The 12,049-nt window shown below is 40.6% G+C and overlaps 1 protein-coding gene across 1 annotated transcript in view; it reads left to right on the top strand.

The window, feature by feature from the left end:
* The window catches only part of LUC7L2 (LUC7 like 2, pre-mRNA splicing factor), a 70,039-nt gene that overhangs the window by 796 nt on the left and 57,194 nt on the right, over positions 1-12,049 (top strand). Inside the window, exon 2 of the mRNA XM_055421351.2 lies at positions 2,690-2,810. Coding sequence (XP_055277326.1) covers positions 2,690-2,810 — 121 coding nt within the window. The remainder of the gene's footprint in view (positions 1-2,689; positions 2,811-12,049) is intronic.

The raw sequence follows: 12,049 nt of genomic DNA on the forward strand, positions 1-12,049 counted from the left end.
AGGGACTGCAGCCTACCAGGCTCCTCCATCCATGGGATTTTCTAGGCAAGAGTACTGGAGTGGCTTGCCATTGCCTTCTCCGTAGGGTTACTAGTCAACAGCATCTATCCAACACGCGCCTTCACTAGGAGAGCTATTCTGAGAAGCAGTTGTAGATGCGGCGAGGGATGTTGGGAGCTACTTGAAGAACATGACTACGCCGCCACTTCTAGCTGACTCAGTGGTAAAGAACCCGTCTGCTAGTTGAAGAGACGCGGGTTCAACTCCTGGGTGGGGAAGAGCCCCTGGAGGAGGAAATGGGAGCTCATTCTTACCGGGTCCCAAAGAGTGGGACAGGACTGAGAACGCTCGTTGTAGAGCTGAACTAGACACCTCTAATGAGGAGGTGGTACTGTGAGTTACATTAGTGTGATGTATGACCAAGTAACAATTTTTCCATCTGTAGCAGATAAATATGAACATCCATCATCCTTGGACAATTTCTTTGTGAATTCTGCACCCCAGCACTCCATTTACCCCGGATAGGCAAGATGGAATGAAAGAGAGTTTCTTTTTTCAAATGGGGCAACTGAGACTCAGGGACAGTTGAACTGTACAAGCCCAACTAGATTTAGAGTTACTGATCTGGCTTGGAAAGAATTTGCAACGTATCTCAGAAGTAAGTTGAATAATTAGCTTGGGCTTTAGCGAAGGAAACCTGGCGTCCTTTGAGCAGTATGGAAAGGGGAGAATCATTATCTTAAACTCTTTTGATTTTCCAAGCCATGGAAGTTAGAATGCAAAATGTTGGAACTAAAGTTCGACTAAGTTTTGAAAGGTCACAATATTAGGTACTAATAGGAATTTGACTAAAAATGACGAGTAAGATCCACATGGGTCTTGCCTTTTAAGAAGCTTGTGTTCCACTTGAGAGCCATTTGACCAAGAACTTAGAATACACAAATGCTAAAGGAGTAGAGACGCCTGGAGTCCTGGTATATAGAAGAGGTAGGCTTTACAGGATGGAATTTATTACCCAGGAACTTGAAGAATATTAGAGTTAGCAAGTAAATGAGGGTTAGTAAAAGTCCAAGAAGCTGCACAGCTGAAAGCCAAGAGGGGAGAGGAATCGACAGTTGAGAGCAGCTAAGGCTGAGGGTGTGGTGCAGGAAGGAGGGAGAGGAGGTGGGCAGGAATCTAAACCTCAGTGTAAAGGTAACGGGAAATCACTCATGACTCTTAATGTGACAAGGTTGTAGTTTATGCCTTACGGAGGCAACATTGTTTGCCCTTGAGTGAGGCTTGGAAATGGCTGTGAAATCCCTTGGGAATAAATGTGAAATTCATGCTAAATATTCTAGAAACAACTCTCTGGAATGCATGAGAGGAATTGGGTATGGATTCTATTTCCTGCTGGCTCAGAGCTAACTCAGTAATCATCTTTGCCCATTGTCTCTCCTTTCTCTAGGCTGAAGGGATTCAATTAGGGAGAGATCTCCCCTTTCTCCATAGGGAAAATACAGCTTTCTATTTCATTAGATCTCTTGATCTGTGGTGGTTCATTTACTAAGTTATATTACTGACACTTCTCATAATTCAGGCTTAGCTGAATCAAGATTGGTTATGTGCTGTCCTATACTAACGTAGAATTCCTGTTTCAATCAAACTAGACTTAAGAGATGAACGTTACTCTTTGTTGATGCTTAACCTTAGTGTTCATCTCATAAATTTTTAATTATAAAAGTCAAATTGATTAAAACAGAATTGAAAAATAAAATTGAATTCTGTTTTTGAGCAGTTTATATTTTCATATATATGATCTGCAGATCTTAAATCAGACATACTGGTTTTCAGATTCCAAACCTAGATATTCCAGTAAAGAAAGGTCAAAGAAAAGCATATATAGGCAGTGGTGCCCAGAGCTTAATCCACACTTGGTCAGGGCTCCTTAAGTCATCTGAGGCTATGCACACATCTCCCTCTCACCTTTCCTGCCCCTTTATCACAGCCTCAGAACATAAAGCTAGACAAGTAAAGCCTGTGTGCTAATGTACTTAATATGGAAGTTAATTATGACCAGCTTTTTAAGGTCATCAGAAGATTTTTCAGATGAAAATGTAAATTGTGAGAGGGAGTATAATTAAGTAATATGAACATATGATTCTCATATATATAAAGCCGTCATTTTGTTACTGGTGAAGACAAAACTATTTTTCAGACAAAATAAGTTTTTAATTTTCACTGAAAGGCATGTGCCCTATTAACCAAAGTCCACAGTCACATAAAATAAAGCAGTCCTTCATTTATTGAAGGGTAAAAAGTTCTATATTTTATTCCTTCGGTGACATTAATGATTAGTGACCTGACTATGGTTCCCCATCTCTGCCTTAACCAACCATGGAACCTCTCTGGGCTTTAGATCCCGCATTCATTAAATGAGGGATGTTGAAAGGAGGTAACTTCTTTTTTCCAGTATTAAAATTTGAGGACACTCAATGAAATGCTTCACTGAAACTCCTCATAAAATTCTTCAGTTAACAGGTGGTCAAATTACAGATGTATTAAGTATATACAAACATATGTTTGTATTTCCTATGTGCAGTTTACTTTTATTCTAGAGAATGCTTGTTTAATAATGCTGTCTCAATACAGTGGCCCTGTATCTGCAGCTGGGCTGTTAACAGACTATCTGACCTTGCTACTTCTCCAGGTCACCAGTGAGAAACTGTGCAGAGCCCAGCATGAGCTTCATTTCCAAGCTGCCACCTATCTCTGCCTGCTACGCAGCATTCGAGAACACGTGGCCCTTCATCAGGAATTTCATGGCAAGGGTGAGCGCTCAGTGGAGGAGTCTGCTGGCTTAGTGGGTCTCCAGTTGCCCCAGCAGCCTGGAGGGAAGGGCTGGGAGCCGTGAAAATGGAGAAATTCCTTGGATGCTGTCTTCATGCAAGAGTTTACTAATTTCTGTCAATATGTATTTATCATTAAATTTTTTTTTAAAGCTTAGGGGTTTTCTCTGAAATTTTGTTGACTGTTTCTCAGGGAGGTTTCATCTTTACTCTCAGTGAATTTACTGAAGTTCTTACACTAGGCTGATTGATGTTCTTGATTTACTTTGAAAACTCTTAGTTATTTTTCAGTTTAATACAGCCTTTTAGTAAGGAATTCAAATAGTATAGACGTAGAAAGCCCTCTCATCTTTCCCCTTGTCTCTCCGTCCCCTCTTCCAAGCCCATTACCAGTCCTACAGTTGCTGACAGTTGGTGTGCATCCTTCCAGATGTTTCCTATGTATTAAGAAATAATTATACAGCTACACCTTTTATTTAAAAATAAACAAATACGATGTTAAGATCCTGGTAGGAAACAGATGGTATGCTCAAACAGGGTTATTGAGAGTTAACGACGGGATATGTATGTATGTGTATATATAAAGATGTGGTTTGAATTAAGGTGAATGAGATGGGCTACAACACTGGAGGGCTAGTACCTCCCGAGGCCTGACCCTTAGGTATGAGAACACGGCCACCACTCAAGTTCAGGCTGCAGAAGACCAGGGAGCGGGTGAGGGGATGAGCACACTGACTTCTCTCCCCTTCTGCCTTCTACCTCCATGTCAGATTGCTCTTCCACTTGAATTATCAAGGTGAAGGACTCTGCCATGCACTTGGCTGAAAAAGTCAAGAACTTGGGATTCATTCTGTATTTCTCTTTCTTCTCACTCTCCACATCCAATCAGTAAGTTTGGAGTGAAAAACAGTTCTGCAAGAACTGTTAGCATCACTGTCTCTGTCCCAGTTCAAGCACTGGAAATCGTTGGGCTGAACTGTTAAACTAGACTCCTAAATGTTTCTTTTGCCTCTAACATCCTGAATTCCTTAAATAAAAATTCTCTGAACTACCAATAATTCTTTACCTGTGGCCCCTTTGTGGTATATGTCAGTTTCTTCTGGTATGATCATAGACATAAAACCTCTTTTTCCCTGAACTATCAGCTCCTTTACAGTAAGGAAGACAACTCATCCATTTTTGTATTCTGTAAAGTGTCTTCCACAGTGACTTACATAGACGGTTATTCAGTGTTTTGAATGCACGGCTCAGTTCTACTCACTAGGAGTACAACCTAAACAAACACTCATAAAGTACTTCAAAACATCTTTTTCTTCCAAGAGATTAACATTAAAATAACAGTATTAAGAGGTCAAACCAAGCATCTATTCAATTGAACAGATCAGAAAAGTAAAAATGTTTAATATCCTATCTCCCCTGCTTTATTTCATATATGTGTGTGTGCTCTGTTGCTTCAGTCATGTCCGACTGTTTGTGACCCCAAGGACTGTAGCCTGCCAAGCTCCTCTGTTCATGGGATTCTCCAGGCAAGAATACTAGAGTGAGTTGCCATTTCCTCCTCCAGGGGATCTTCCCTACCCAGGGATTGAACCTGTGTCTCTTCCATTTCCTTGCCCTGGTAGGTGGGTTCTTTACCACTAGTGCCACCTGGGTGCATTATTATCTGAAGATGTTTTACTTTACTAAGATGAAGAAAGCAAAAGGATTAAGGTAGACCAATCTTTTGATTGCTTTTGTTAAAATATTAATATACCCAGGCGGCTGTAATATAATAATTTTTTTTTGCTACGTGGCTTGTGGGATCTTAGTTCCCCGACCAGCGATTGAATCCAACACAAAGCAGTGAAAATGCCGAGTCTTAACCACTGAACTGCCCTGGAATTCCTGTAGCATTTTTAAAGAATGAGATTTGAGGCAAAATTGCATAACAGGATTGTTGTTTAGTCAGTAAGTCCTGTCTGACTCTTTTTCAACCCCATGGACTGTAACTTACCAGGCTTCTCTCCATGGGGTTTCCCAGGCAAGAATACTGAAGTGGGTAACCATTTCCTTTTCCAGGGGATCTTCCCAACCCAGGAATCAAACTTGTATCTCTTGCTTGGCAGGCGGATTCTTTACCACTCAGCCCCAAACCCTGCATAGCAGGATAAGAAATACTTACTATGGGTCTGAAATCATATAGTGTGCATGTTCAGTCGCTTCAGTTGTGTCCTCCTTGCGACCCCATAGACTAGCCTGCCAGGCTTCTCTATGAGATTCTCCAGGCAAGAATACTGGAGTGAGTTGCCATGCCCTCCTCCAGGGGATCTTCCTGACCCAGGGGTCAAACCCACCTGCACTGCAGGCAGATTCTTTACTGCTGAGCCACCGAGGAAGCCTGAAATACAAATGCAGGCTTTAATCCCACCTTTATAATTTACCACCTTTATAATCCCACCTTTATATTATGTGTGATCTTGGCTAGGTTAATTGACCTGGGCTTGCTCCCTCTTGTGCAGAAGGAGAATGCCAACAAGGTGGTTGTAACAAATGAGATTAATATATAAAACATCTGCACAGCACCTAAGTGCTTGAAAAAGAAAATCTTGTTTTCATCTTAAACCACTGCACCCTTTTTATCATGAACCCTTTTCTAAGCCCTGGAGAAGTGGCAACCTGTTCCGGTATTACCTGGGAAATCCCATGGACAGAGGAGCCTGGCGAGCTACAGGCCATGGGGTCAAAAGTCAGACAGGACTTAGCAACTGAACAACAACTTCTCTAAGCCCTATTGCCACCAGTCTTCTGAAATAAATTATTTCCCATGGCTTAAATGACTTGCTTAGGCCATTTCTGTCCACATATAACCAACGTGTACCTCTTATCAATGGTCTTACCATCCAGAATTAACTGAACTCAGCATTAAAAATGGAAGGATTTGATTGTGGAATATGAATTATATTGGTGATAAACTTTCTATACTTGGAATGTCCTAAAGCTAGGGACTCCTGAGTTTTGGGCACTTGTTAGCTCACTATTCTAATTTTTGATGTAGTACATGCTTTATCATATTCCTTTAGTGTCTCTTCCCTGCTATGCTTTAACTGCTTCTTCTCACTGAATTTTATTAGTATTTAAATATGCTTAAGGCTCTTCCATCTAAAAGCAACTATAATTGACCCTTGAACAATTTGGTGGATTAGGGGCACTGACCCTCCACACAGAACTCAGTATAACTACAGTCGGCCCTCCATGATTCTGCATCTGTGTATTCAGCCAACTACAGATCCGGTTGTACTTTAGTATTTACTATTGAAAAAAGTCCAGGTATAAGTGGACCAGCACAGTTCAAACACCTGTCACTCAAGGCTCAGTTGTAGTCAGCTTTATCTCAAATATTTTTTCAGCTGCTATCTTCTAACTTGTTCTTCTTTGCAAACAAATTGAATGTATTCAGTGAATTGAATATATTCAGTGAACTGAATGAATTTTCACTTTCTACATTAAAATTGTTGTATTATTTATTTTTGGCTGTGCTGAGTCTTCGTTGCTGCACGTGGCTTTCTCTAGTTGTGGCGAGTGGGAGCTACTCTCTAGTTGTCTGTGTGCTTCTCACTGCAGCGGCTTCTCTTGGTGCAGAGCACAGGTTCTCGGGTGCATGGGCTTTGGCAGTTGTGGCGCTTGGGCTTAGCTGTCTCACAGTATGTGGAATCTTCCTGGACCAGGGATCAAACCTGTGTCCCCTGCATCGGCAGGCAGATTCTCAATCACTGGACCACCAGGGAAGTCCTCACTTTCTATATTTTTTAAACTTGTAAAATAAGTTGTATTGAGGTATAATTTACATATAATAAATATGCAGGTCAACAAATAATAACAAATGAATGCACCGGTGTAATAACCACCCCAGTAAAGCTATATAATATTTTCACTGCCCCTCCAAGTTCCCCTATGCCCCTTTGCAGACATCCCCCCTTCCCCACACCTGGAGCCAGGCAACCACTGGCCTGCTTGTTGTCACAGTAGATTAATTTGGCCTGTTCAAGTATTTAATACAAATGCAGTCATAATATGTATGTACTGTTTTTAAGTTGGCTTCTTTTGCTCAGCATACAGATTTTGAAGTTAATAATCCATGTTGTCTCATGACATTTTCTACATTTTTCATGGCCATTCATCCTTAATCCACTGCAGTCTGGTTTCTTCCCTACTAGAACTGCCTTGCAAGTTTACAAATGACCTTCCTCCACTAAACCCAGTGGATCATTCCTTATCTTGCTGAACTCTTAAGGGGCATTTGCCATTATTAACCACTCCTTCCTTTTTTTCTCTTGGCTTTCGTGATACATTTTGTTTTCTTCTCACTCGAGCCATTTGTCTTCAGTGTCCCCTTCTGTATATCCCTTGCATGTTGGTGTTTCTTAAAGGGTGCAGACCTCAGTCCTTAACCTCATTCTCTACGTGCTTTCCCTGGTTGATCACCTCCATTCCAATGCTTTAATTATCAACAGGCTAACGCCAGTCCACACCCCCCACCCCAGTCAAGTTATAAAAGCCTGTATGTCCAGTGGCCAGAAACCACCACTTAGATGACTCAAAGGCGTCTGAAGTCCAGTGCATCTAAAACGGAACCTCCTCATTCCCCCATAAATCTCTCTGACATTCCCCAACATTTTTAACTCACTCACTCAAGTCAAAAATCTGAGTTATTCTAGACTGCTTCCTTACCTTCACATCCTCAGTTAATCACTAAATTAGATTCCACTCGCTAAGAATCTTGAACCGCTACTGCTACTACCCTATTGCAGACCTTATGTCTTGCATCTTTTCTCTGAACCTTTGCCCTCCCTAATTGGTCTCACTAAATCCAAATTACCCTCTTCAATCAATTAATTTTCCATAATGTACAGATCTGATCTTTTCTCCAGCTTATAACCCTTCAAGCTAAACTTAACAAGGTCTTCTAGGATCTGGCCCTTGCTAAATCTCTTTAGCTTCATCTCTCCTCTCTTTACATCTGACAGTCTAGCCATACAGAAATTCATTCAGTTCTAGAAGCCATGGCTCTCTTTCAACGTTCTCTTCATATGCATGGAAAGCTCTTTCTCCCAACTATCCCCCACTTCTCAGGCTAATTCCTATTCACTCTTTAGCTCTCAGGTTAAATTTTGCTTTCTCTCTTTTTTTCCTTCCTTCAACAATTTTTTAATTTTTTGCAAGTGCTGTGTGCCGATCAGGGATTGAACCCTGGGCAACAGCATTGAAAGCGTCGAGTACTAACCACTCAGTTCAGTTCAGTTCAGTCGCTCAGTCGTGTCCGACTCTCCGCGACCCCATGAATCACAGCACGCCAAGCCTCCCTGTCCATCACCAACTCCCGGAGTACACCCAAACTCATGTCCACAGAGTCGGTGATGCCATCCAGCCATCTCATTCTCTGTCATCCCCTTCTCCTCCCGCCCCCAAGCTTTCCCAGCATCAGAATCTTTTCCAGTGAGTCAACTCGTCGCATGAGGTGGCCAAACTGGACCGCTAAAAAATTCCCTCAACATTTTAAAATGCCTATTATGGGGCTGACTGTGGCTTCAATATCTTCTTTTCACTCTTTAAAACCTCTGTCTTTAATAGACCAATCAAGTAGCTCACTCAGTTTAGGCTAGGTTCTTGCTACTTCAGTCAGTTCAGTTGCTCAGTAGTGTCCGACTCTTTGGGAACCCATGGACTGCAGCACACTAGGCCTCCCTGTCCATCACCAGTTCCCAGAGTTTACTCAGACTCATGCTCAAAGAGTTGGTGATACCATCCAACCACCTCATCCTCTGCCGTTCCCTTCTCCCCACCTTCAATCTTTCTCAGTATCAGGGTCTTTTCAAATGAGTCAGCTCTTCGCATCAGGTGGCCAAAGTACTGGAGTTTCAGCTTCAACATCAGTCCTTCCAATGAATATTCGGACTGATTTCCTTGAGGATGGACTGGTTGGATCTCCTTGCAGTCCAAGGGACTCTCAAGAGTCTTCTCCAGCACCACAGTTCAAAAGCATCAATTCTTTGGCGCTCAGCTTTCTTTATAGTGCAACTCTCACATCCATACAAGACTATGCTTTGACTAGATGGACCTTTGCTGGTAAAGTAATATCTCGCTATTTCTCCTCTCCATAAACTTCAAATGTTTACGAATTTTGACTAGACTGTTTCTGTCTGGTTTTGAGTCATTAGTACTTTGCTTGTCCTTTGTATGGATAAATGTTCAAGACACAAATACAAACATAATGATAAGAACAAAAGGTTCACATACTAGGATTATCTGGGGTGGACAAAAGCAGCGTAGTTTTGAACTAAAGGCAGGCTAATCCAAGGCACTTTATGTTTGTAAGGTAAATTTTTAATCACTCAACTAAAAAGATATAATTTACACTGATTATTTTTTTTTGGGGGGGTGGTCATGCTGCATGCAGGATCTTAGGCCAACCAGCAGTCTAACCAGTGCTTCCCTGCAGTGGAAGTACAGACTCTTAACCACTGGATCATAAGGGAATTACCCCAGAATTTGAATTTTTTAATCTGTATTTAAATTAACAGGAACAATGTTTATAAAATTTGTTATTAGGTAGGTAGGTACTCATGACGAAAGAATCACTGCAGTGATTAAATTTTACTATATAGCCCTTATTTACTAGATTATAAATTACAATAAAATGAAGAGTTGTCTGCTCTGGATGGCTAGCAAAATGTATGCTATTTAGGTTGGTGCAAAAGTAATTGTGGTTTTGGACCATGAATTTTAAATCACTATAACTAGACTCAAACACATCTTTATTAACCAAAATAGGAACCAGTATAATCAACATATTTTTGCCAACAAGAAATAAATTTGTTTATTCCTGTGGCATAAAAATCCATGCTTCGGGATCCCATGAACTCCTGGAAAGCATTTTCTGCCTCCTGCTGGTTGTGGAAGTGTTTTTCCTGCAAAAATTTGTTGAAATGCTTGAAGAAGTGGTAGTTGGTTGGCGAGAGGTCAGGTGAATATGGTGGATGAGGCAAAACTTCGTAGCCCAATTCGTTCAACTTTTGAAGCATTGGTTGTGCGATGTGCAGTTGGGCATTCTTGTGGAGAAGAACTGGACCCTTTTTGTTGACCAATGCCAGCTGCAGGTGTTGCAGTTTCTGGTGCATCTCATCAATTTGCTGAGCATACTTCTCAGGTGTAATGGTTTCCCAGAGATTCAAAAAGCTGTAGTGGATCAGACTGGCAGCAGACCACCAGTGACCATGACCTTTTTTTGGTGCAAGCTTGGCTTTGGGAAGTGCTTTGGAGCTTCTTCTTGGTCCAACCACTGAGCTGGTTGTCATATAAAATCCACTTTTTGTCGCATGTCACAATCTGATCAAGAAAAGGTTTGTTGCTGCTGCGCAGTATAAGAGAAGATGACACTTCAAAACGACGTTTTTTTTTTTTTTTTTCCGATCAGTTCATGAGGCACCCACTTACTGAGCTTTTTCACCTTTCCAATTTGCTTCAAATGCCAAATGACCATAGAATGTTCAATGCTGAGTTCTTCAGCAACTTCTTGTGTATTTGTAAGAGGATCAGCTTTGATGATTGCTCTAAATTGATCGTTATCAACTTCAGATGGCCAACCACTGCACTTCTCATCTTCAAGTCTCTCATCTCCTTTGCAAAACTTCTTAAACCACCACTGCACTGTATGTTTGTTAGCAGTTCCTGGGCCAAATGCATTGTTGATGTTTCAAGTTGTCACTGCTGCTTTACAAGCCATTTTGAACTTGAATAAGAAAACTGCTCGAATTTATTTTTGTCTAACATCATTTCCTGCTGCTGCTGCTAAGTCACTTCAGTTGTGTCCGACTCTGTGTGACCCCACAGACGGAAGCCCACCAGGCTTCCCCGTCCCTGAGATTCTCCAGGCAAGAACACTGGAGTGGGTTGCCATTTCCTTCTCCAACATCATTTCCTAGTCTAGAATAAATATAAAATAAACAGCAAGTAATAAGTCATTAGCAAAACAGCAAAGCAAGAAATGTGCATTAAAATGATGTATAATATAACCACATTTAAGAATGTACTCCAATATCAAGCAGCAAATTTTAATAATGCAAAAACTGCAATTACTTTTGCACCAACCTTGTACCTATTCTAATTTTTAATTACCTAGTTGATGGCATGTATAGATTAAGAGTACATACTACTCTTGTAAGTGCCTGTTTCCTTATAACAACTTATTCCTAAAGGAATGGATATCATTGCTAGAATGTACACAAAGACATATTCACAGGTTTTGCTTTGTTTTTGGATAAAAGTAATACACAGTTACTAAATTTTAAAAATTAAAAAAAGTTTACAAAGAGAACAAACTTCTAATTCTGTTAATGACAGTCCAGGTAATTTAGATTAACACTTCGGTTGAACAGAGCTAAAAACCAAGGATGAAATATTTTAATTCTTAAAATCATTAAAGAGTTACTAAGCAGGAAATAGTAGGCCAAATCTTAGAAGACAAGAACCAAGAAAAGTGCAGCACACAAAGGCACATTTTTGGCCTCAGGGCATTTGCCAATTTAGTAGCAGTAGCTTCAGTTTTGAAATTAACCTGCACTTTTGGTAGGATCATAGCGGTTAGGGAGGCAAAAGGCAAAGTCTCAGGCCCACCAAGGTGAGCGCTCAAAGAAACCCACACTCACTTTAAACTAGGACTCTGGAGTTCACTTTCAAGGGTGAACTGGAAATAAAAAAGTCCTTGTCAGCCATTCAGACCCGCTATTTGCCATTTTGGTGTCAAGAGAAGTTAAAGCATTGAATTTGTATGATGATGATCCTTGACATGTATTTCAAATTACTATCAGAAAAAAAAATCCTTTTTGGAGAAAGAGAGCATTATATCCTACAAGTATTTTTTCAAGTACATGTTCAGCAGACGAAGATAATCAGATACTTAAGAAAACAAGACCCCAAAAGTGAAATCCAGGAGAAACAACAGACACAGAACCATAGAAAACTTCAGATATTATAATTAGCAAACTCAGATTACAAAACACTTACGATCACTGGGTCAAATAATAGCCAACCCTGGGAATTTCATCAAGGAACCAGAAACCATAAAAAATTACTTAGATTTGAAAAACAACCAAATAAAAATTCTGTAACTGAAAAGTAAAGAATTCATCAGAGAGGTTTAACAGCAGACTAGATACAGCTGAAGGGAGGTTGCTGCTGCTGCTATG

This window comes from Moschus berezovskii, chromosome 3 (assembly GCF_049115385.1).
Source record: "Moschus berezovskii isolate FMDL1 chromosome 3, NW_MosBer_1.0, whole genome shotgun sequence".
NCBI lineage: Eukaryota > Metazoa > Chordata > Mammalia > Artiodactyla > Moschidae > Moschus > Moschus berezovskii.